At 31.5% G+C, this 27311-nt stretch overlaps 1 protein-coding gene across 3 annotated transcripts in view; it reads left to right on the top strand.

The window, feature by feature from the left end:
- Window positions 1-27311, top strand: part of LOC145303854 (uncharacterized) — a 156702-nt gene that overhangs the window by 79064 nt on the left and 50327 nt on the right. For all 3 annotated transcript variants that reach the window (XM_080145507.1, XM_080145508.1, XM_080145509.1), the window contains 2 exons: window positions 1268-1310; window positions 9998-10063. In XM_080145507.1, coding sequence (XP_080001633.1) covers window positions 1268-1310; window positions 9998-10063 — 109 coding nt within the window. The remainder of the gene's footprint in view (window positions 1-1267; window positions 1311-9997; window positions 10064-27311) is intronic.

Consider the following 27311-nt stretch of genomic DNA (forward strand, 5'->3'; position numbering starts at 1 on the left):
TAATTAAGTTATATAATTATATCAATATAACAAGAATAACAAAATCCGTCAGACGCATACCATGAAATTATAAAATATTTAGAATATCTAAAAGAAATTAATAAAAAGTTAAATGATATTCATGCTAAGTAAATGACAACTTATCAGACATCTAGCTTTAATAGCAGCCATTACAATAAAAATGTATCCCTTTTTCCCATATGTTCTAAAAGACATAGCTCAAAGAGTAGATAATGAGTGGTCTTAAGAATCTCTATAAAAAAATTTTAACATCCAACTATATTAGCAGCTTAGAAAATCAAGTTTTCATACTAAAAATAATAATTATAAAATTCAATCGATCAGACGAGAAACTCAGAGATCTAAGATAAGATAATGATCAATAAATTGTTGTACATCCCCTATAATGATACACAAAATTATCCCTTTTGTAGCATAAAATTAGTTGTGAAAACGTTTGTACACTCAACTTAATAAACCGTCAAATAATAATAATAAATAATAAATCAAATACCGTAAAATTCCCCAAATTTAATTTAGCCAACAAAAAAAACTTTGTAAAACTTTGGGGACTAGTGTAACTGCGAGAAAATAATATATGAATAACTATAAGTACTAAGATAAATGAAAAAAAAACATTTAGCTAAGCTAAAGTAAAGATATATAATATTCTGTAAACAACTTATACATAATAAACCATGTTGTAAACATTGCCATATTTTTTAGCATAAAAATATGTTATGTAATCCTATAATAAAAAGTAGTAGCCTTTTTTTTTGTCTGTAGCTTAAGACTTCAAACTACTGAACCAATTGACTTATCCATTATAGGTTCCTGGATGGTTTTAGGCTATTTCATTTTTATATCAAATTGTGTTTTTAGGCTATCTTCTTACTTTCCTTACTCCTTCAAATACAGAGCTCTTAGATGCTAGATAGCCGCTAGTTCAGAAAAGGAACGATTATGTGCAATAGTAATGAAGTTTTTTAAAATTTATTTTTTAAAAATGAACAAAATTATTTTTCTAATATTGGGATTTGTAGGGATCTAAAGTGATAAGACAATGGCCGATAAATTTATGTACATCCCCAATTAAGATACACAAAACTACCCCTTCTGTAGATTACTATTAGTAGTTAAAATGTGTGAACACTCATCTAAATGAACCATCCAATCGAAGTCCCACAGTTTTGAATTCAACGACTAAGAAAACTTTATAATAAATTTTGAGGATTTTTTCGAATTAATATATATTTTTTTATTTTAGTATGGATATGCAAGCGGAGACTGTCAGTGTCACAAGTTCGGAGGTAATATTAAGATAGATAGATATATGATTCAATAGATAGATAGATTGATAGATAGTTAGATAGATAGATAGATATATTCATAGTACTTTTATCTTGAAATGAAACAGTTTTTTTTAATCAAACGTTATTGTAAAGTCAAGGTGTTGTTAATTATTTAAAATATTTTTTTTTTATTTTAGCCTTAATATTATCCCAATGTTTCTAAGCTACCAAAGCAAATATTTAACCAAAAGAATAAGTTTAGCATTTTTTCTTTGATTGATTTTTGAAAAATATTTAAAGAATAAATTTTCTGTTTTTGAAATGTTATGATTAAAGCCCTAGATATGAAATGTTTAATAGACAGTTTATTTAATTTAATTTAATGAATTGAAGCTTATTTTTACTGAATGGTATTTAAGTGAACTTAAACCATAGAAGATATTAGTTTATAAAAAAGAAGTATTATCAGTTTTTTACTTGAGACAAAAAGGATGACAACATTCATAAGTAGCGGAGAATAAAAAAGAACCCAGTAATAGTGTCGGACTGATTATGACGTAAAAAACAGATTAGCCAATGAGAGGCCATTATTGACCAATGGTAAAATCTATAGTGGCCTCTCATTGGCTAATTATTTTTTTAACGTCATAATCAGTCAGACACTATTACTGTATTCAATTAAATGAATTAAAGCTTATTTTTACTGAATGGTATTTAAGTGAACTTAAACCATAGAAGATATTAGTTTATAAAAAAGAAGTATTATCAGTTTTTTACTTGAGACAAAAAAAGGATGACAACATCCATAAGTAGCGGAGAATAAAAAATATGGACGGAAAAATGGACTAATTGAGTTATAGGTCAGATTTTCAGTTTTAATGAAAAATAAAAGAAGTAAATGAACCTTCTTAAATATGAGTTTATAGTTATATGTCCTTTCAATCATGAGTCATAGACAGAAGGACTTTATAGACTAGACTCGCATATGTCATGAAAATCTTCACTGAAAATTTCATATATGAATCTTTGATAGCAGCCAAGAAAATCACATTTCCCCACTAGAATGACGGACGGACAGACAAAGTAAATCATAGAGTAGCTCCGCTACTAAAAATAAGAGTAAGCCCACCAAGAATTTCTAGAAATATTCTTGGAATGCAAATAAAAAGGTAAATATAATAATAATGTCCAGCCGACTCATAAATTTATCCAACTTATATTATTACATTTCTTTATATTTCTCAATTACAAAAATAATAAAAATAAAATCAAAATTATAGACATTCTGTCAATCAAAAGGCAATTTAATTGTTCATATCGACTTTATGACCCATAGAGAAACAACCAATTGATTAAACACTTTTGTAGAAAACACTTTAAAATGGAATAGTTAAAGGAACATTACAAAGTGCCTCAAAAATCAACCATGTGACGTCATAAAACTGATGGATTAACCATCTCTTTTTTAAGGGGTTTTCTTTACCCACTTCTCCTCTCATCTCCCTTATTTTCATTACGTCACATTGCTGATTTTGGAGACACTTTATCACGCTACAAATATAATAATAATGCACAGGCGACTAATAAATTTATCCAAAATTTCTTTACAAAAACAATAAAAAAATAATCAAAAATGTTAATATTCTGTCAATCAAAATGCAATTAATTTGTCTACGTTGACTTTGAATGACCCCAAGGATCTAAAGGCATAGGACAATGGCCGTTAAATTGATGTACAATACATACCCAAAAATGATACACAAATTTACCCCTTTCTGTAGATTAAAATTAATGTTTTAGAATCAACTGGCGAAGAAACTATTATTTGATAAAAAAGAAAAGATTTTTGAATGCACTAGATTTAAATTTTCAACTTAAGAAGTTCAATTTATCGTCTATTGTCCTATATCTCAACCCCCTGTAGAAAGATAAATGATCCAATAAGCTCTCAATAATCTGAGGCTATACACTTAAAGAGTTACAATTTAGACACAAATTAAAGGGTAAAGGGTGTGCCAAAAATGCGGTTTTTTAATTTCAAATTACATGGCTTGAAAATTTTATGCTTGCCGTTAGAATCGCTATAAACTCTAGTTTTTGGAAATATAAGAACCATTTCTGTGCTATGTATAATTAAGGAGCTAAAATCCCCACCAACCTAAGTGGGGGTTAGGGGGTTCTTTGGATATTTTTTCATATGGATTTTACCCAGCTATCCTCAAAATAGATAAAAAAAAAACTGCCTTGAACCGACATTGGACTATTTATGTACTTATATCTCAACCAAAATTTATGTTTTTTCGAAAGAAATATTTTTATGTGGCCATATTTCTCGGAGGGGAAATAATTCATTCTTGTTTTAAAAAGATTTTGCTACATCTTATTACATAAGACATTTAACATTTAGTTTAAAACTCGTTTTTTGTTGGATTTTATCAGCGGTTAGATAATTAAAGTTAATATTCAGAAAAAGCAAAAAAAAATTAGGTAAAAGTTAATCTAAAATATTATCTAATTAGAATGTTTGTTCAGTTTTAGTTTTTAGGTTATGCATAAATTTTAAATTTATAGTTTATGCTTTAATAAAAAGATTGGAACAAGAAATATTTACTTATTTACACAGAGATCTAATGGGATAAGACATTACACAAAATTACCGCTTCTTTAGATTACTTAAAGTGGTTGAAACGTTTGGACACTCAACTTGAACCAACCAATCAAAATTAACTAAATAGCCCAAGGTTGTTATGTAAAAGATATTAGAAAACTTTTGGGACTGATGTTGAAATGAAAAATTATAATATGAAAACAGGTTTTGTTAGCCTCAAGGGGCCGAATTATCGGGCTGACAAAACTGGAATTAATTGTATTATTTTTGATTATCTGTACATTATGATATACATGATTTTTCAGTATGGCTGAAAACCGGTTCTAATCCATTGGATATTAATAGGTATCGAAGCCACACTGAAAAAAGAATTTATAATTAATATAGTAAAGCTTCGCTGGAAACCCTCAAACTTGTTATAAACTTTTGAATATGTATATCAAGGTGTGCAAATACTTCCGCGCATATATTTCAATAAAATTGTTTTGTCGGTAGTTTAAGGTTTTGATAACCACTGAACCGATTGAGTTTTTCAATTCAGGGAAGCTTCACATATGTCCAATGGCGGTATTTTATTTTTAGGTTTGAGTCTTTTTTAATGTTTTAGGCTATTTTTCTTTTCTTCCCTATCCCATCTAATACAATACAGAGCCCCTAGATGCTAGGGGTGCATCTTATTATTGTGCAATTTATAAAGTAGTAAGTTTTTTTTAAGATCACGGAAACAATAAAAATACTTTTTAGAAAAGCTTTATAGATGTCTTTGGGTGGTTTTATGCTATTTTAATGGCCTCCTTCACCCTCCCTTAAAAGTTAGGGACGAAGACTCAAGAGCGAATATATAGAATTAGGCGGATGTAATTCTTTGCGCTAGTGAAGTGACACCATGTTTTAGATATCATGTATATAGATAAAGAGGAAACTGTGGTAATGTTACATTTCAGCGAAATTTCTAGTGTAAAAAAAAGTACTGCTATGTTTATAGACATTACTATTCTACTATTTATCTAATGTAATTTTGGGTGTCATTTTCTTCGCGTATTTTCCGTAAAGTTGAGTGTAACTATTTAGTCAAATACTCTTATTACGAACAGTTTGACCTAATAAGAGCATTTAATTAAAAGGTTACACCTACCAAAAATAACCCTCTTTTTGCTATTCATATCTTTAATTCGTCAATTATCATGTTGCTTTTTTATATGAATTTAATCAGACAAGCTAATGCAGTAGGACATAAATGTATTCAAAATTTAGATTTAAATTAAGACCAACACATATTTTACGTCAAGTGATTTTCTCACTTTATATTAGTATAGCTAATACATTTTGCCTCAAATTTTCCTAAGATTATATAATTTTAAGTTATAAAGTAAAAACATTTTGTAGCTAGTTGGCTAACCACAGACAAAATTTATATATTTTTAGTCTAAATTAATTTCAGTCTAGATTAATATAGAATAGAATTAATTACAAAATACAAATTTTATATTTTTGTAGTAAAGCTCCTCTATAATACTTCTGATATGTTAGTCTTTGTTTAAATCAAATGTTATAGTATTTGGCTTGTGGGTGAAATCCTACCCCCCCCCCTCTTTCGTTAGATATTGTCATTTAATTTGAAAAGAAAGAAAATATTGCCGTTCAGCTGACGGTCAAGTATTATTAGATAAACTTACGGATATACCTTACATAGATAGTAGGAGTTATCCAAGGATCTACAGGGAAAAAGCAAGGGCCAATAAATTCATGTACATTTCCAATGATGATACACAAAATTGTCTCTTCTGTGGATTGAAATTTATGGTTGAATCGTTTCTATACTCAACATAATGAACTAAACAATCAAAATTCACTGTAATCCCCAAAGATTTCAAAAGGTTGGTTGTCAGTTAGATTTTACAATCAGTTAAAACGGATGATGTTAGATTTAAAGACTTTAGATAATTAATTGAAGTCAATCATGTTATAAAAAGGTTTAGATTTAATAGAAATTTTAAAAACCCACTGAAAAAATTGTTAGATTAAGAAAACACTTATAAATTAAAATAACACCTGTATTATTTATGTTTTCTTTAACATGCTAATACAGCCACTAAGTTAAATATTTGTTGTTGCATGTTAAATTTTACAAGTTTATTGAAAACATATGTTTCGAAAATCAAAATTAGTTTTCATTTAAATTTTAGTTTGTAATTTACTCAATAGAGGCTCTGAATATCCAAAACCAATTATTAAATTTTGTTAAATCTATTTTTATGAATAATGATTTTTTCAAAAAAATTTTCTTGTTTTTATTTTAAAAGATTAAAAATTTAAACTTTTAGAAATTAGAGTTTTCCTAATTTAAGACACTTAAAATGATTAAAATCTTATTTATATATTTGTAAATAAACTATACAGGGCAATACTTAGATTTTTTAGCGATAAATTACTTTAAACTTTATGCAAGACTACATTTTACAATGTAATATGCGTGGTCAATAGAGTCAGGTGAACTTCTCGAATCCCTTAGGCAAAACCCAGTGCCAGCCCCTAATCTAGTTAGAATTGCAATCATTGATTGATGCTGGGACGTCTAATGCTTTACAAAAAAAATGTGGGGGATAGGCAACATACATAAGTGGGCAAAGCCACAAATTGCTATAACACAGGGAGGGAGAGGACCTTGGGCAATTTATTACAATAGCTTCATAGTCTTATAATAACGTTTTCTTAATCATTGGCTTAACAACTTAGGGAACTTTTATTCAATTTTAATTGGTTTGTTTATTAAAATGAATGTTCATAAGTTTCAACCACTAACTTTATTTTACAGAAGGGGTAATTGTGTGTATTAACATTGGGGATGTACATCAATTAGTCAGCTATTGTCTTATCCCTTTAGATCCCTATGAGTCATTACATAAATGTTTACTACACACAAGTTTAAAATGTAAACTTAAACCTGTGCAAAATTTGAAAAAAATTATTTACAAAGATACTGCAAAATATGACAAGGATGACAACATCCATAAATTATAGTTTAACAAATGACAAATGGTAAAATATATAATCATTGGTCATTTGTATTGTATAACGTCATTTTTTTATTAGGCACTATAAGCTACTTCTTGACAAATGGACAGAGTGCATTATACAGCAAATGTCCATTGATAATAAAAAGCAGATAAAGACACAGAAAATAAAAAAAATCAAGAATTCCGACCCCCCCCCCCCCCCCACAAAAAAACATATATTTATATTTCTTATATTGCATGACAAACGCACCAACAGACTGACAGACAAAGTAATCTATCTAAAATAACAGACGAGTAAATCACATTTCGTAAATAGAGGTTCCATAGCTGACGGACTGACAAAGGAAATTATAGAGTAGCTTCACTATTAAAAAGAGGGTGTGATTGGTGTAGATATTTTGTAATCCAAGTATCGACAAACAGGGATCTAAAGGGATAAGACAATGGCCGATAAATTAATGTACATCCCCGATAATGATACATAAAATTACCCCTTTGCAGAGTTAAATAGGTGGTTGAAACGTTTGAACACTCAACTTAATAAACAAACTAATCATAATTCACTAAAGTCCCCAGAGACCAACAAATAAGAAAACGACATTATAAAATTTTGAGGACTATTGTAATAAACAGCCCAATGTCCCCTCCCTCCCCACTTCGTAATACCTTTTTCCATTAAGCTATTTTTGCATTTAAAAGTTGAAAATCTGGCAAAACTGTAGTGCAATTTTTGATTTTGCAAATCCTAAACACTACCTTGATGCAATGTTGAAAAATCTACCTACGTTTATATGCTAGAAAATAACAGTGATCTAAAGGGATAAGACAATTGCCAATAAATTGATGTACATCCCCAATAAAATTATATTACACTAAATAACCCCTACTGTAAATTACAAATTTGTGGTTATAACGTTTGGACACTCAACTTAATAAACCAACCAATGAAAATCCTTCTCCCTCCTAGAAAATAAACTGCTATGCTCGAACTTTTGTCAGTTAAAAAAGTATTTTATTGATGACAGGTTTTGTTCCATTATTTGGGAGGTTATTAGATTTTAAAGAAATGGGAGAGTTGTGGATACAAATACAATTATAAAAGTACAAGATGTCTGTCTGTATGTGCGTCGCAAATAATCTCACTAACCTTTAAATGATATAGTTCACCTTTTAAAGTGAAGATTCTTTAAAGGCAAACGAAGTTTTTCAATGACTTTTTGGTTTTCATGTAAAACAAAAATTTAAGCTATGGTTGATTTTCTTCAGATCAAAATGTACAAAATGAATAGAAAACAACTCATAAAATTAATTCCCATTAAAAGTTAAATTCGCATAACTGTACTTATACTGTACTTTGTAAGAGGCTAATAACATCAAGTTACCTAGAACCAGCCTAATTTATTGTTAATGTCGTGAATGATATTTTTGTGTTTTATCTTTGAGAATGTACATTAATTTATCGGCCATTGTCTTATCCCTTTATTTCCCTGATATGAAGTAGCTGTACTTGTAAGAGGTTAATAACACCAAGTTACCTTGAACCAACCTAATTTATAGCCAATTTCGTGTAGGATATTTTTGTGTATCATTTTTTGGAATAAACATTAATTTATCGGCCATTGTCTTATCCCTTTATATCCCTGATATGAAGTAGCTGTACTTATAAGAGGCTAATAACATCAAGTTACCTTGAACCAGCCGAATTTATTGCCAATTTCGCCATTACAATATATCCATATTTAGTTTTGAGAAGGATATTTTTGTGTATCATCTTTGGGAATGAACATTAATTTATCGGCCATTGTCTTATCCCTTTATATCCCTGATATGAAGTAGCTGTACTTATAAGAGGCTAATAACACCAAGTTACCTTGAACCAGCCGAATTTATTGCCAATTTCGCCATTACAATATATCCATGTAAAAAGTTTTGAGTTGGATATTTTTCACAGAGAGAGAGGGGACAATGGGCTGTTTACTACACTGGTCCGCAAGTTTAATAATACCATTTTATTATTCGAAAGCTTATTCAACTTTGGCGACTTCAGTTATTGGTTGGATCATTAGGTTTAGTGTCTAATGTTCCAACCCCTAATTTTATTTTACTACAGATGGGTAATTTTGTGTATCATCATTCGGGATGTTCATCACTTTAGTGGCCATTATCTTATTCCTTTGGACCCCAGTATTTTTCATCATGTATGAAAGAATTAGGAAAAAAATAGAGAACAATCTTATTCAACCTTTATTAATTTGAGTGTGCAAACGTTTCAACTACTAATTGTAATCTACTGAATTTCGCCATTACAATATATCCATGTTAATGTTTCATCATGTATGAAAAGTTTAGGAAAATAATTAAAGATCAATACCATCAATTATCCCAAAAGATCAGGTCCTTTCTGGGAAATGGGTAGGCAAAACAACCCTTTATTAATCCCTTTATTTGTAACTAGCGGATGCGCCCCTAGCATCTAGGGACTCTATTTGAAGCATAAAAATTGCCTAAAACCAACTCAGAACCTATAAGAAGCTTCACTCTAAAGGAGAACCTTATCGGTTCAGTGGTTCACGAGATTTTTCGCTACAGACAAAAAAAAGCTTACTACTTTATATAATAAGATATTTGCTTTAAGGTCCCTTTTTTAAAGAAAATTTCTTAAAAATTTATCGGGATGTCAATTCTTAGATTATCAGAACATACACATAATTTTTAGGTGGCGGCAGCAGTCTAAATTGCAGATATGCATATGACATATATAACCGATATACAGATAGATATCCTTTTACTTCTAAAAAATGTTGAGCGCCTACGCACATAGCCTCTAAGGGCTCTCATGGGACGTGGATAGTCGACTCGACCATTTTCATTTTTTTAAGTAAACAAATATCTTTGTTGGGGACATTTTTTCTGTTGGGTGACTTCTATATAGAGGGCGATGTAAACCCCAAAATAGTTATGTGAACATTTCACACGGAAAATCTGTTAATAAGAACCAAATTTGTTCGGCAGATAAGTAAATATATAATTATTTTATAGAATAATAGTTTTAATAAATATAATTTAATTCTGTTTTCTAGGATGGACCAGAGAGGGATTTAATTGAGGAAATTAACCGTAGAGCCCAATTTCCCGTCACTAAACAGGTAATAATATCATTTTCCAGTATGGCTTCGAAACTGATTAATATCCGCTGGATTAGAACCGGCTAGAACACTGCAAATTCATTTATAGCATAGAATTAAAGACAATTTTCCAAAAGTAAATAATTGTTATGCCGTGCCTTCGGCTCCTCGGGGCTAACAAAGCTGGTTTTAATCTTATAATTATTCATATTACTATCCATGGTAAGCTGTCTATAATACGATGTGATAATAAACTATTCTAAATAACCGTAGAGCCCATCACTAAACAGGTAATAATAGTATTTTCCAGTATGGCTTCGAAACTGATTAATATCCGCTGGATTAGAACCGGCTAGAACACTGAAAATTCATTTATAGCATAGAATTAAAGACAATTTTCCAAAAATATTAAAATAAAATCATAAAGTAAATAATTGTTATGCCGTGCCTTCGGCTCCTCGGGACTAACAAAGCTGGTTTTTATCTTATAATTATTCATATTACTATCCATGGTAAGCTGTCTATAATACGATGTGATAATAAACTATTCTAAATAACCGTAGAGCCCATCACTAAACAGGTAATAATAGTATTTTCCAGTATGGCTTCGAAACCGATTCTTATCCGCTGGATTAGAACCGTTTCTGAGCAATAATGGAACATCATGTATAGCATCGTATTACAGAAATATTCCCAAAAATATTAAAATAAAATAAAAATGTAAATAATTGTTATGCCGTGCCTTCGGCCCCTCTGGTTTAACAAAACTGGTTTTAATTCTATATTTTTTATTTTAATATCTGTGGTAAGTTGTCTAAAACACGATGCGATAATAAACTATTCTAATTAACCGAAGACACTAAACACTATTTTCTAACACCAATATTTTGTATCAAAATGCAGGAAACGTTTGGTACTTTTATGTGTTGTGATTGGTTAGTTCGATTGGACGATAAATTTATGTACATCCCTAATCATTATACACAAAACTTCCAATTATGTAGAATGAAATTAGTGGTTGAAAAACCAAACTTAATTAACCAGTCAATCGAAATTCAATTAAAGTCCAAAAAGGATGCTGTGAGAATTGGTGCAAAAAATATGACGTAACAAAAAAAATTAGCCAATGAGAGGCCGTTATTGACCAATGGCGGCAAAGGTAGTGGCCGCCATTGGTCAATAACGGCCATTTTTTTTGTTACGTCATATTTTTTGCACCAATTCTCACAGCATCCTTTTTGGACTTTAATTGAATTTCGATTGGTTGGTTAATTAAGTTTGGTTAAGACAACCAATAAGAAAACGTTATTATAAAACTTTGGGGAATATTATAACAGTCCAATGTCCCCTCCCTTCCTGTATATATTAAGTTTTCCTAGGCAAAATATTGTTTTCTTAGTATTATAAAAATGATGTATGTACAAGGTCTAGGATTTATCAAAACAGTAATATTGCATCGTATTATAAACAGCTTTCCGCGGAAATAAAAATGTACAATTATAAGATTAAAACTACTATTTTTAGCCCCGAGATACCGAAGGCACGGGCTAAAAAAAATTATTCCTATGCAAAATATTGTTTTCTTAGTATTATAATAATGATGTATGTATAAGGCCTAGGATTTATCATAACAGTGATAAAGCAACCAGAGAAAAAACTATTTTGCAGAGAGAGAGAGAGGGTAAAATGGACTGTTTATTACACTAGTCCCCAAAGTTTTATAACAACGTTTTCTTATTCTTAACAACTTTGGGGACTTTTGCTGAATTTAAATTGGTTAATTCATTAATTTAAATGTTTAAATGTGGAAGTGGCAATTTTGTGTATCATCATTGGGGTTGTGCATCCATTTATCGGCCATTATCTTGTACCTTTGGATCCCAGAAAACTAGCTGAAAAGTTGGTATAGTTTTTCTGTCCAACGATTTTTCCAGTGCAGTTGTCAAGAAAATCCAAATAATGTTGTATGTTTTATGGAAATATGATAATCTTATCAAATTATAAAAGAATATGTTTGCATAAAAATAATATAAAACACGTTGATTCTCCTATCTCTCTCTCTCTCTCTCTCTCTCTCTCTCTCTCTCTCTCTCTCTCTCTCTCTCTCTCTTTTCATGTGTTTCATTGAGGTATTACATTTTGCAATGATAGTTTTAGTTTATAGTATTTTTCAAAACATACTCAAAATCGTAAACGATGGGTGATTTCGTAGAGAAATGTTACTGTTTTCAATATTTTCAAAATACTAAAATAACCCTAAAAATATACAAATTCCCCGATATATTCAAACGACCGGAAATTGAGACTTCACACCTCTGTTAACATTTTCATACGGAGAGAAGGGGTCAACTTATGCTAGATTTGGGATGTATTTCTAAGATACTACATATGTTCACATATCTTTACGGTCAAACATTGTCAGAAAATCATAAAAATTCCGGAAAATATTATCATACGAAGAAATTTTATGGCCTTACTAGAATTTTATGACTTGGAATAATAGAGGTTTGGTGAATAGATTTTTTTTATAGCATCACGCAATCTCGTAGCCAGATTATCAAGATAGTTAATCTTAGTTCTTATTGCTAATTTCGCTTGTTTTTTTATTTCCATTTTGGCAGCATTTCATGCTTAATAAACCAACCAATCACAATTAAAGAAAAAAAGTCTCCAAAGTTGTTATTGCTAATTTATCTTTTGACTTTTCCAGTTACTTTATGTTCTGTTGTGTTTGTCAGTTCAAATAAAGAAATAGGATTTTGTAGATTTATTAATTATGTATTATTTTTTAAAAATGTTATGTAACCCCCCCCCCCCCCCCCCCAATCATATTTCTTAAAATATCTTATACGTGAGTCACACACAAAGTAGAGAAACAGGTGCATATATATTGTTAATGAATTCTGGCGTGGGGGGGGGGGTTACAATGATGCATCAGATTCAGAAGTAGCTAATATACCAACCAAAGGTTTTTTTATAATATCTATATGTGATACTTAATTTTTCAAAATATTGCTTGACTTTGGTGTATCAATGATCAGAAATAGCTATTTATTTATCTAATATACCAAACAAAATTTTTTTTTATAATAATTAATATAATATCTATATCAGTTACTTAAGTTCTCAAATTTAAAATATAGCTTGAATTTTCTAAAGAATAATTCTTACAACATTTCTGTACGAACACCTTGGCTGACCGTAATATCATGTTACCAGTTACTTACCACCCCCCCCCCCATATTCCGAGGGTTAATCCCCATAAATCATACATTTAAATAAATACAGGAGACTTTATAATAATAATACTCGAGTCCCCTCCCTCCTCTTTACTACTTACTAGTAATATAAATAAAGACATCTTCTTAGCTTTAACTTTACCAATTCCGAGCCTAACCAAGGAGAGCGCAAAATCTGTCGGACGACACGAAACAAACAGACCAATGAGAGTTCGAGTTGGGTGGGTTAGCGGAGATTGTTAAATAACAAATTAGCTGTAATAAATAATAGGTTTATTTCATATTGTTCAAACAAAATTGAAAATACAAATACAATACATTATTATGATCCTGTTACTTTCAATTGTATTAATAAGTTTATTTCATTTTATTATTCTTTCATACAAAAAATACAATATTTTGCTAAATGATTGATCTCAAAACAATCTTCATCATGGCTTAAAAATTGGGGTTGGTGTTGTATGTAATAAATATTAGGAGGTAATAGGATATCTGATTCTGTATAGCTCCCCCCCCCCCCAAAAAAAAAGGGGGAAAAACATAAATATTAGGAGGGGATAGGACAGTGGACAATAATAATAATCTATATTCTATCTTTATATATTTAGAGGTGTAATTTGTAAAAATCTCACAATGTAGCATTAAACATGTTTATTAAATAATTAAACCTTAGGGTAAAGCGGGGCGATCTCAGTTTTTTCCCCACCTTCATTAAATGACATTTTTCTCCATGTACTAATCGACTGACAGAAAAAAAACAACAAATCCAATTTGTTCCTACAAAAAAGTATGAAATGAAATTTTTGTGAGATGAATTTTTAGGGTACTTATTGGGTCTTATTGTATTATTTGAAAAATTGATATTGAATTTTAGATTTAAATATACAAAGGCAAAGTGATAATATTCGCCAAATAATAAAGAAAATTTCCAAGTGAAAACAATATGGAAATATTATGATAATACATAGTATTTGTTTCCTCATCCGCTATTTAAGAAGCAATGAAATTAATTAAAACGAACAGATTTTTAATTTTTATATATCGCATTTTCACAGTATCTTTCATTATTAACTAACATAAAATAACTTATCAAATTATACTGTAAAAAAGTATTGGGTCCTAGGTTTAAGTCCTTATGATTTGCAGGTTCAACAAACCGAAAAAAAAACACACCGCTTGACCCTACTTAATATAATCAATCTTTCTCTATGCTGAACTGATAAGAAATAAACAATTTTAAGTTTAGGCAAATTTAGGATTATGTAATTGTAAATTCAATTGTTTAAGTTTTAACGTTTTTCTATTAGCTTAATGCTTCAAAAGACAACCATACATTGTTCCAAATGGTCTATTTATTATTCATAATTTTAGAGCTTCGCTACTTATGGATGTTTTATTAGGTAGACATGTAAGAATTCTCCTAATTTCCCCTTGAGGAGGGGGGGAGGATTTGATGCTTAATCTGCAGAATTTATTAATTTATTTAAGAGAAACAACGTAATTTCATGTCCCACGGTCCACGGATAAAAAACAAATGCAAAAAAATTATATTTGATTTGCAATAAAAACTACTCTTTTTCTATGTAAAACAAATATACAAAGTTTTTACTTTTTAATTCGTTCGTTCTTTAAGACAGATAGCTATTTCTTTCATAGTTAAACGGCTCCTCGGGGCTAAAAAAACTGGTTTTAATAATCAAACGATTGTACATTTCTGTTCTGTCTATATATCATAGTTATCATTGAAAACCAAAGAATAAAATAATAGGATGTCTGTTAATCTCCACGGATAAAAAACAAATGAAAAAAATTATATTTGATTTGCAATAAAAACTACTCTTTTTCTATGTAAAACAAATATACAAAGTTTTTACTTTTTAATTCGTTTGTTCTTTAAGACAGATAGCTATTTCTTTCATTTCGCTTTTATGGATGTTGTGATCCTTGTTGATATGGGTATGAATCATAGATTATTTGTGTGTGTGTCCATTCCATTTTAGAGGCGCTACTACAACGGAAATATTATTACTTGGATGCTGCATCATATTTTCATGTATTCTGATAAAGTGAAACTCATAGCTGGCTAAAATAACCATACCCCCCACCCCCCAATCTACCCACTCCCCTTCTACTAGATGAACTAATGAACAATAAACGAGTTCTGTGTTAGCAAGCTAAATTAACTACAAATTTTCTTTCTCAGTATATCCATGTATATATTTCATATTATTTCATTGTTTGTCCATTTTTAAAAACCCGGAAGGCAAGTAGGGATTGAATGGACTGTAAAGTGTAAATTATACTGGTACCCAACGTTTTATAATCACGTTTTCTCATTCGTTTGCTTGGACTTATAAATGTATTATTTTTGACAAAATCATACGACATTTTTTTTGTAAAATTGTTAAATACAGAATACTGTTTAAAGGACATACCTAACCGTAATTGACGGACATACCGACTCTAATCATAGAAAAGCTCTGCTTTATTAAAAGTAAGGTTTCAAGTTCGACCCCTTGCTCAAATCAAAACCTCAACTTCTTTTCTATTATAAGAGTCGGTCCGTACGTCTGTAACAGTTAGCTCTTTTCGTTATCAGAATGTCCGTATGTCCATTTCAAACATGTTGATTTTCAAGTTTTTCAACATCAAATTTTTATGCATTATAATTATCTGAATGATATGATTTTTGGAATACAGATTCCTAGAACAACAATGTATAATGTTATTCAGTTCTGACACTCTACAGGTGTTAATGTTTGTTTGTCCTACTATTTCAGAGCTTCCCTTTCATGGATGTTGTCATTCTGTTTTTATAACTTTTATAAATGCTCAAATTAAAATTAAAATTTAGAAAGCGTAACAACTCTATAATCTTTACCAGAATGTCCGTACAACTATTTTAAACATTTTATTACTATTTTATTACATACAAAATGATATTTTATTTTTCTAAAAAAATAGCTGTTTTAAGGCATACAAAAATTATTGCATGAGAATACTGAAGGGGTTGGAAAGACAAAAGTATAAGTACAGATTCTATATATAACATATCTCCGCCCATTTCCCTATCCAATTTAAATTTTAGCTAACAAAAAATAGCTATTTGTTCTGAACGGACGGAACGATCCTAATCATAGAAAGCTTCGCTTAAAAAAAAAGCTTATTATATAAGTTTTACAAGCAGAGAATCAATACAAAACAAACAGATTCTATTTTTAAAAAAAGATTAATTTTGCAGATTTGTAATTGATTGCTTTCTACCTATTCCCTAGAAAGGTCCAAGTCATGCTCTAACTAAGGATCTCACTAACCGCTGAACCAATGAACAATAAAGCTTCTTAATTAAAAGTGAAAGTTAAATTTTGTTTCTTTTAACTTTTAAAACTGCTCATATTTAAACATCAAGTTCCTATTGTAAAGATTTATGGGAAGGAGTGTTAATTATATCTACTGCTGTTAAAAACAAAGCTTTTCTATAATTGGGGTTGGTTTCACGTCCGTCCGTCTGTACATCTAGAACTGATAGATTAAGAAAGTTGAACAACTTTATAATATTAACTTATAATTCTGTTTATACTTTATTCTGATTATTCAGTTCTGACAATCTACAAGTGTTACTGTTTGTTTGTACTACTGATTCGCTTTTATGGATGTTGTCATCCTTGTTGATAAACCCTCTGATTTCCTTTATTTGGCTAAAGTTAAACAGAGTTGCCCCCCCCCCATATCCAATTGAATATGATTTACTACTATTTTCTGCCAAAATAAAGGTAAAAGGTAAAACATGGACAATAATAGTTATTTCTTTCATTGTATTATAAACGGCTTTCCGCGGATATAGAATGTACAATTATAAGATTAAAACCAGTTTTTTTGGCCCCGAGGTGCCAAAGAAAAAAACTAATTCTATATTCTAATCTCCCTCCCCCCCCCCATAAAAAAAGTTGCTCTTAAGAATTCATTTGTAGTTCAGGAAGGGAGCAGAGAAAATAAGAACGGCTTGTTTTTTTCCTATGCCTTGTAAAGTAAATCATATTCAATTGAATATGGGAGGGGGGGGGGGGGGTTAAAAAACCCTGTGAACACACCCCACCCCCCATAATCCTATACAATAGGAAGTTTAAATATGAGCATTTATAGAAACAACAAGGATGACAACATCCATAAAAGCGAAGCGCTGAACTGGTAGGACAAACGGACATTAACACTTGTATAGTGTCAAAATTGAATAATCAGATTATAAATGTATAAGAGTCGATGTAAAATTGATTATAGAGTTGCTACGCTTTCTAAATCTTACCTAATTACTGCAGGAATCACTATGCAAAGTTTGAAATCGATAGGACAGTTCTAACATGCCTAAATTAACGAAAAAAGCTATCTGTTACGGACGGACGTACGGAGTGACGGACGGACGTATGGACGGACCGACCCTAATTATAGAAAAGCTTCGCTTTTAAAAATTAACTTTTATGTGATACAATGTTAGATATACCTTTGTAAGAATGTGTTTCTAAGGACCAATTTTTAACAGCGAAGCTTTTCTATAATCAAGGCCGCTCCGTCTTTTACTGATATCTCTTATCATAATTTTCTTTTCTATAATTGGGGTTGGTTGCACGTCCGTCCGTCTGTACATCTGGAACTGATAGATTTTTTAGAATTTAGGCATGTTAGTATTGTTCTATTGTACAATTTAGAAAGCATAGCAACTCCAAATATTCACTTATAATTTTGTTTTTACTTAAACATTTATATTCTGATTATTCAGTTATAACAACAGACAAAATACAAGTGTTAATGTTTGTTTGTACTACTATTTTGCTTTTAAGGAAGTTATCATCCTTGTTTTTTATCTCTCATTTTATTCTTAATCCTCTCCCTCTCCCATATGTTGACCCGTTTAAGATGACCCCTTCTTAAGTTACAGTGGAGTATTATCATAAGAACCTCATAAAAAGGAGGGAAATTTTAACTGAAGATAAATTTTTTTTTCTGCAGTGCCGCTACTTTACAAATACGAACTGTAAAATTACAAGTCAAACAAGATAAAGTGGTTCTTTGACAATCACTATTTAATCTGGACAACATTTTGCTTCAGTAAACAATGTTTATACTTTATAATGACGTGCATATTAAGTAAATATTAAGTAAAAAAACCTTTCAGTGTTAAAAATCTTATCTATTATACAAATTTTATATCTATTTAAATTTTTTCATGTATATTTCAACAAAAAAAAACTTTAGCTAGAAAATTTTTTTTGTAATATGCGAAGGTTCCGTGATCATATGAACATGCTAATTTATTTGAGAAATCCAATATTTTTAAAAAAACTCAAATTGCCCAATAAAATTAAACGGTCTAGCTAAGTTTTTGAAAGGGATAATTAGTGATTTACAACGATATCCTGGCCGTATGAAAATGTATAGCTATTTCAATATTTATCAAATACCTATTTAACCCCTTTCTTTCACACGTTTAACCCCCAGTATGAAAATGAGGGAATTTAGCAATATTTGGCACCAATTTTAATATTTTGAAGCCGTAAATTAGTTTTTGAAACTAACGATATGACTGACATTTTGCAATTTTCATATTTTCATAATATGACCAAATATTCCTTTAAAAAAACACCAAAGTAGAATTATCCTTCAGTTTTATAACTAGAAGTTAGCAACACTCACATTTCCTTCAAAACAACAAATTACATCCAGCAATCAATTAATAACAATATAAAACTTTATTGGAATTACAATAAGATCTTGCTAGAATAGACATTGTAATAGGGTTGTGCCGGATATCCGGTTTTGCCGGTTATCCGGCCGGATATCCGGCCATTTTCAATATCCGGCCGGATACCGGATATTAAAACTATCTGGTTACAGGATATCTGGCTGATTTTTGACGCCGGATATCCGGTCATCCGGCCGGATATCCGGTAATTTGCGGGATATCGAACGTTTGCCATATATCTGGCCGGAACCGGATATCCGGCATTAGAAATCAGCCGGATATCCGGTATCCGGCCAAAAAAGTATCCGGCCCAACCCTAGGTATTGTCTTGTTGCTTTTAGACCCTTTTTAAATTCATGGCCCTACGTGGTTTTCTAAACAATTAAAGGTAAACTATTAAAGGTAAATGTTTATTAAAATAAGTTGTGTAAAATTCTGCTATTATATTAGAACAGGTAAACCCACACAAATCAGCGCGAGTGGGGACAATGGGCTGGTTAATAGTTTATATATTACACTAGTCCCCAAAGGTTTATAATAATGTTTTTTTTTATTCGTTTGCTTATCAACATTGGGGAATATTAATTTGTAGGCTTATTAAGTTTAGTGTCCAAACGTTTTAACCACTAAAAGTAATCTAATTTTGTGTATTAACATTAGGGAGGCACATCAATTTATCCGTCATTGTCTTATCCCTTTAAATCCCTGATAATTTGCTGTAATATTAAAACAGCTAAAGCCGCACAAATACATCATATTCTCATTTCGATGTTTGCAGCTAACTCCAGGGATCCAAAGGAATAAGACAACGGACAATAAATTGATGTAAACTACCCCTTCTGTAGATTACAATTAGTAGTTAACACCATTGGACACTCAACTAAAGAAACCAACCAATTAAAATTCACTAAATGTCCCCAAAGTTGTTAAAACCTACCAATGATTAACGTTACTTTAAAACTTTGGGGACTATTGTAATAAACATCCCAATGTCCCTTCCCTACCTGGCTTTCTCTCCTTTACTCTTCTTTTCTTCTTAATCCATCTCCTTCTTTCTTCCTGTTTTCGCTGTCTCTTTATGTTTGAAGTGCATTTCCCGCGTTGCACAATAACAATAGGGGTGATTCAAACAATGCTCACAGAATGAACAGGGTCAAATGCTCTTTTTAAGTCTAAAAAATACTAAAATTTCTTTTTACAGGTTCAGAATAAAATTAAAAGTTTCAAATTTTAAAAACGTTAAATTAAAGTCATTACAGTAACAAAGTAATTACTGAATCAAAAGTATTCCTTGAGTCAAATTCTTAACTGTTATTTAAAGCAGGTTATAGTGACTAATAAAAAATGATTTGTATTTTATGACTTTTTTTAATTAGGCACTACAAACTGCTTCCTATTATTCGCTTATATAATACTAGCGGCTGCGCCCCTAGCATCTAGGGGCTCTATATTTGAAGGGTAGAAAATAGCTTAAAACCATACCCAGACTTATCTATAAATATAAAATATCCTAAAACCATCTCAGGGCTTATACTAAGCTTTTCTCTAAAGGAGAACCATATTCGCTACAAACAAAAAAGCTTAGTACTTTATATTATAGGATAAATTTAACTTTAGATGAATAGATTAAATTTTGGCAATAAGATTGAAAACTAACTTTACTTGGTTCAACTTAAAATGGAGATTCAAATAATCAAATAGTAGTTATGTAGGTCATTCAAGAGAAAAGTTTATTCTTTTGATATAAATGATCCAGTCAATGCTGAAATAAGTAAGGCAACATACTACGGACAACCAACCCTATAATTAGACTGAAAGACAGAGTAGCAGCAGAAATTATGTACATTTTCTATGTTGACATACACGCTACCAGCTAAATCGAAAGCTTATCACTTAAGAATAATTATTCCAGTATGGCTTTGAAACTGATTAATATACAGTGGTTGTCAACCATACTGAAAAACCATGTATAGCATCGCGTTATATTAAAATAGAAATCATAATATTATTACTAGTTTTGTTAGGCCGTGCTCCTGCTAAGAAAACTGGTTTTAATCTTTTAATTTTTCATTTTGATATCTGCGGAAAGCTGTCTATGGTACGATGCAATAAATAACTATTCCAAATCTAAGTCTCTATATCTCTGAAAATTGGCAATAGAGGACATTTGGCATAATTGTAGCTCAGCTTTTAAATGCAATTATTGATGAGGGTATGGACAGATATTTAGAAATAAAATCAACTGAGTTTTAAATACAGTCTTCCTATATGCTTACTAGCAGTTACGCCCTAGCCTCTATTCCTAAAAAAAGCGTAACTTAAAATTTGGAAGCTTTTAATGGTGCCTAAAAAATATTTTCGTCAAACTGGCCTACCATTGGTCAATTGAAATTTATACTGACCTTACATTGGTAATTTAGCCTGTGTATTGGCCTATCATTGGTCATTTAAATGCAATTATTGATGAGGGTAGGGACATATATCTAGAAAAAAATTTAATTATTTTTTTAATGATTTTAAATTCCAGTCTTTATATTGTTATAAAAAGTAGTAAGGGTTTTGATAAAGTCTTTGGATAGTTTTTAACTGTTTTTCTAGCCCCTCTCGATGCCCCTTCGAATACAGATCCCCTAGAAGCTAGAGGCATCGCCGCTAGTACACTTTAAAGTAAAAAAGTATTTTACTTCACAGCTTAAGCTATTTTTTGATTGTCCAAAAATTTGAAGGCTTGTTGAGGAAAAAACTGCTACTACCAGTGCCTGATTTTTGTATCAAAAAGTTGGAGGGTAAATAATTGTTCTTTGGATGCACTATCCCTGCTGTCCTGTGAATGAACAATATCTGTAAAACTGCAATGAATAGTGGAATGGGAAATATCAAATTATTTTTGGGATGCCCTATCCCTGTCCAGAGAGAATGAACAATATCTGTAGAACTGCAATGAATAGTGGAATGGGAAATATCAAATTATTCTTGGGATGCCCTATCCCTGTCCAGAGAGAATGAACAATATCTGTAGAACTACAATGAATAGTGGAATGGGAAATATCAAATTATTCTTGGGATGCCCTATCCCTATTCCGAGAGAATGCACAATATCTGTAGAACTGCAATGAATAGTGGAATGGGAAATGTCAATTTATTCTTGGCATGCCCTATCCCTGCTGTCACGAGAGAATGCACAATATCTGTAGAACTGCAATGAATAGTGGAATGGAAATGTCAAATTATTCTTGGGATGCCCTATCCCTGCTGTTCCGAGAGAATGCACAATATCTGTAGAACTGCAATGAATAGTGGAATGGGAAGTGTCAAATTATTCTTGGGATGCCCTATCCCTGCTGCCATGAGAAAATGCACAATATCTGTAGAACTACAATGAATAGTGGAATGGGAAGTGTCAAATTATTCTTGGCATGCCCTATCCCTGCTGTCCCGAGAGAATGCACAATATCTGTAGAATTACAATGAATAGTGGAATGGGAAGTGTCAAATTATTTTTGGCATGCCATATCCCTGCTGTCCAGAGAATGCACAATATCTGTAGAACTGCAATGAATAGTGGAATGGGAAATGTCAAATTATTCTTGGCATGCCCTATCCCTGTCCCGAGAGAATGCACAATATCTGTAGAACTGCAATGAATAGTGGAATGGGAAATGTCAAATTATTCTTGGCATGCCCTATCCCTGTCCAGAGAGAATGCACAATATCTGTAGAACTGCAATGAATAGTGGAATGGGAAATGTCAAATTATTCTTGGCATGCCCTATCCTTGTCCCGAGAGAATGCACAATATCTGTAGAACTGCAATGAATAGTGGAATAGGAAATGTCAAATTATTCTTGGGATGCCCTATCCCTGCTGTTCCGAGAGAATGCACAATATCTGTAGAACTGCAATGAATAGTGGAATAGGAAATGTCAAATTATTCTTGGCATGCCCTATCCCTGTCCCGAGAGAATGCACAATATCTGTAGAACTGCAATGAATAGTGGAATAGGAAATGTCAAATTATTCTTGGCATGCCCTATCCCTGTTCCGAGAGAATGCACAATATCTGTAGAACTGCAATGAATAGTGGAATAGGAAATGTCAAATTATTCTTGGCATGCCCTATCCCTGTCCCGAGAGAATGCACAATATCTGTAGAACTGCAATGAATAGTGGAATGGGAAATGTCAAATTATTTTTGGGATGCCCTATCCCTGTCCAGAGAGAATGCACAATATCTGTAGAACTGCAATGAATAGTGGAATGGGAAATGTCAAATTATTTTTGGGATGCCCTATCCCTGCTGTCATGAGAGAATGCACAATATCTGTAGAACTGCAATGAATAGTGGAATGGGAAATGTCAAATTATTCTTGGGATGCCCTATCCCTGTCCCGAGAGAATGCACAATATCTGTAGAACTGCAATGAATAGTGGAATTGGAAATGTCAAATTATTCTTGGGATGCCCTATCCCTGCTGTCCAGAGAATGCACAATATCTGTAGAACTGCAATGAATAGTGGAATGGGAAGTGTCAAATTATTTTCGGGATGCCCTATCCCTGTCCTGAGAGAATGCACAATATCTGCAGAACTGCAATGAATAGTGGAATGGAAGTGTCAAATGCCAATAAGAAAACACAGAATTAGGGGAAATAGAATACAAGGATGACAACATCATGAACAGTTATCTTAACAGTAATTATCCTATTATATAAAGTAGTAAGCGTTTTTTGTCTGTCCCGAAGGATCTCGCTATCCGTTGTACCGATATTGTTCTCCTTTACAGTGAAGCTTCTCATAGGTCCTGGAAAGGTTTTAAACTATTTTTAGGAGGGTGTCTTTACCCCCTTCCCCCCAAAAAATTTATTTTTACTCTTTTGAAACTCACACTTAAAATGGGATGATGTCGACTTTTCCCCCTCCTACCTTAAGTGCCCCTAGAGGCTTCTAGGGTCGTAGCCGCTAGTATAATGTAAAGTAGTAAGCTATTTTGTCTGTTGCAAAGGATATAGCTAACCATAGAACCAATATGGTTCTCCTTCACAGTGAAGCTTCTTATATGTTCAGGGAAAGTATTTTAATTATTTTGGGGGAGGGTTCACCCACCCTCCTAAGAAAAAATGGTTCCAGAGAATTTTTCCCTAAAAGTGCTCATCGAGCACTGATGCCCCCCTCCCATTATGTTTTAATTAAATTAAAAACAAGTGAGGTTTGGTATATTTCAAATACCTAACGCCTATGATGGCCCTAACCCAGTGGGTCTACTTATTTTACATATTAACTTGACTTAACCTGGCCTAACGTAATACACACAAAAAAAACTACCTCATTCCCCTATTATCAATTTATTTTTAAATTAAGAAGGTTTCTATAATTAACAAGGCACTTTTGGGGGAAATGCCAATTAAATACTGGATATATGCCTCAAAAATCAAATAATGTGAAACATTTTGCAAAAGGACATTTTGACATATTGACATATTGACGTAAAGACCTTTATTATAGAAGAAAAGCTTCGCTTCTGTTGAATTATAGAATATAGAAATGATGATCCTTGGAAATTTTGCAAACCCCGCAGAAAAAAACTGCAAATTAAGATATTTCCATTTAAATAATGATTTAAAAATTATCTTTTTTCTCAAAAGTATAACCTTTGATGTATGTAGGTTTTGTATCTTAGGAGATGGGACCCTAAAGAGAGGGGACAATGGGCTTTTTATTACACTAGTCCCCAAAGTTTTATAATAACGTTTTCTTAATTGGCTTGATATCTTTCAGGACTTTAGTGAATTTAGATTGGTTGGTTCATTAAGTAGAGTGTCTAAACGACATAACCACTAATTCTAATTTTCATTTATGGATGTACATTTATCAATTTAGATCCCTGTTATAAAAAAAACTATGTAATTATTCTTATAGAGTGGTTTCGTTTCTAAAAATAAACAATATAATTTTTCTTCTTTTTGCAAGAAAATTAATTATTATTATCATGCCTCACCATATTTCTTTCCAAGACTATTAATTTTAATTAGTTTTGATAAACTTCAGTTTATTTTATCATAAAATAAATATTTTTATTACTAAAAACAGGTATAACCAACAAGCGAAATAACAAGGATAAGGGATGGGAAACGTAGGAAAATATTATTTCAGGCCTATTTCAAGCCTAGGCCTAATAAACCAGTTTTGGGATGACGCAGTGGTTCGTCCTAAACGCTAATAAAAAAAGCTGTGTGTGTGTGTGTAGATAAAGTATAGAATCAAATTCAGGTAGCTAGTTTAAAGTAAAAAACATAACTTTTTATAAACCTATATATTAATGGCTTTTGTTAAAATGAAGTTTTTTCTCTCCCAAAATTTTTTATCTTTTACTTTGGTAATTTGAACTGTCAGAAAGCTATCGTTGGGTTTCCCTCAGACAGATTTTAGTTTGTATTATTTGCATTTTTATTAATGAGTAAAAATTTTATTTGAAAATTTCATTGCTAATTAAAATTCAAAATAAATAAATAAATATGCACTTGGGTAACATTCTATCAAGTTCTTTGGATACTATAATGTAATGATATATCTGTACTGTGTTGTATTGTACAAAAATTAGGGTTAAGGTGTTGTATCAATTCTGTACTAAATTTTGAAAATTCAAAATACAACATCTAATTTATAAACTACCAAATGAAAATTCGTAGCTACCTTCTTTCCAAAAAGAATAATCCCGTTATTTTTGTTTTTTCTGTATGGCCCTTTTTTAATGTTTAACTCTAAGCAGATTTAATAATTAAACTAATGTGATCTAACACCATTTATATTTATTTTTTCGTAGCAGACGAAATCATTATTTTTTCTAGAATTGTCTGCTTCTAAAATTTCCGCCATCTGTGATTTGGGCTTGTTTTGTATCAACCAATCACAGAACACTATTGGTTTAGAGCGGTAGCCAATATGAGCCGTCCGCCAGTAAGGTCATTAAATTAGGCAAATGGTAAAAGTTGCATGATCCCTTTCAAAACCAGGCCGAGACCTAATTTATGGCCAGGTTTCCTATCCCTTATCCCTGCGAAATAAATATAAAATAATATTTTGGGGGCAGATGAAAGGTCGTCAATTATAATAAGTGTTGCCCCCCCCCCCCTCCAACGACAACTGAAAACCATGTATAGGTTTCGTGATTTTTTTTCGAATTAATTTCGTTTTTGATATAATCTGTAATTGTTTGATAATGAAAGCAAAAGACAAATGGGAAATATAAGTGAAAAATATGATAAATTTGCAGAAGTAAATACACACCATTTAGCATAATATATACATTTAAAATGTTTTATGAGGCAATTTTACAAACTAAGCAAGCTCAGGAATAAGGATATTGCTTCTGAAGATAATTTTTTACTCATTAAGTTATATATTTAACAGTTCTAAAGGGTGTTCATCTATAATACAAAGTAGAACGATGTCTGTCTGTTTGTGTGTTTGTTTGCCTGTTTGTAGCGAAGGATCTCACTAACCGCTGAACCGATCGGGTTCTCCTTTACAGGGTAGCTTCTCCAAGGTCCCGGGAAGGTTTATAACTATTTTCTTGGGGGGTGGGGCACCCCAAACCCCCCCCCCCCCCAAAAAAATGAAAAATACCCCCCCCCCAAAAAAAAAAAAAAGGCTAGGGGCGAAGCCGCTAGTAAACAATAAGCTAGAAGCAGCTTATAGTGCTTATAAAAAATGTCGTCATACAATACAAAGACCTAGAAGCTTCTCGGGGCACCTAATGTAGGATAGTTGGGGAAGATGACTCCTCCAATTTTCAATTTAAGTTTGTTTTAAAGTAAAATTTTTTTTAGGGGGTAATTTTTTCTAGAGGTTATTTCTCTTGAGAGGGTGGCGATACACTCCCCCAAAATAGTTATAAACCTTCCCAGGAGCTTTACTGTAAAAAATAACCATATAGGTTCAGCGGTTAGCGAGATCCTTCTGTACAGACAACTAGACAAACATCTTGTTACTTTATTATAAGGATAACCCATACCCTTTTAAACTGTTTTTAACCTATTTTTAAAATATATTTTAAAAATATACTATGACACCAGTAGAATCAAACTGCTGAGCCTAAATTTGAATTAAGTCCCCAATAAACTTTTTGAGGGGATTTAAAAATTAATTTTTACTGTTGTGCTGTGGTCCTTTTTGATCAGAGCAAAAGGTCTTTTTTTATTTGGGTAAAATTCGTAGCTTTTAGAGTGTTTTGCTTCATAAATATAGTATTTTGGTATAGAGTAAAGTTTGGCCTTTTGATTTCATCTAAATTAAT

Source organism: Acartia tonsa, chromosome 13, assembly GCF_053477335.1.
Source record: "Acartia tonsa isolate MP-2025a chromosome 13, ASM5347733v1, whole genome shotgun sequence".
In the NCBI taxonomy this organism is placed as follows: Eukaryota; Metazoa; Arthropoda; class Copepoda; order Calanoida; family Acartiidae; genus Acartia; species Acartia tonsa.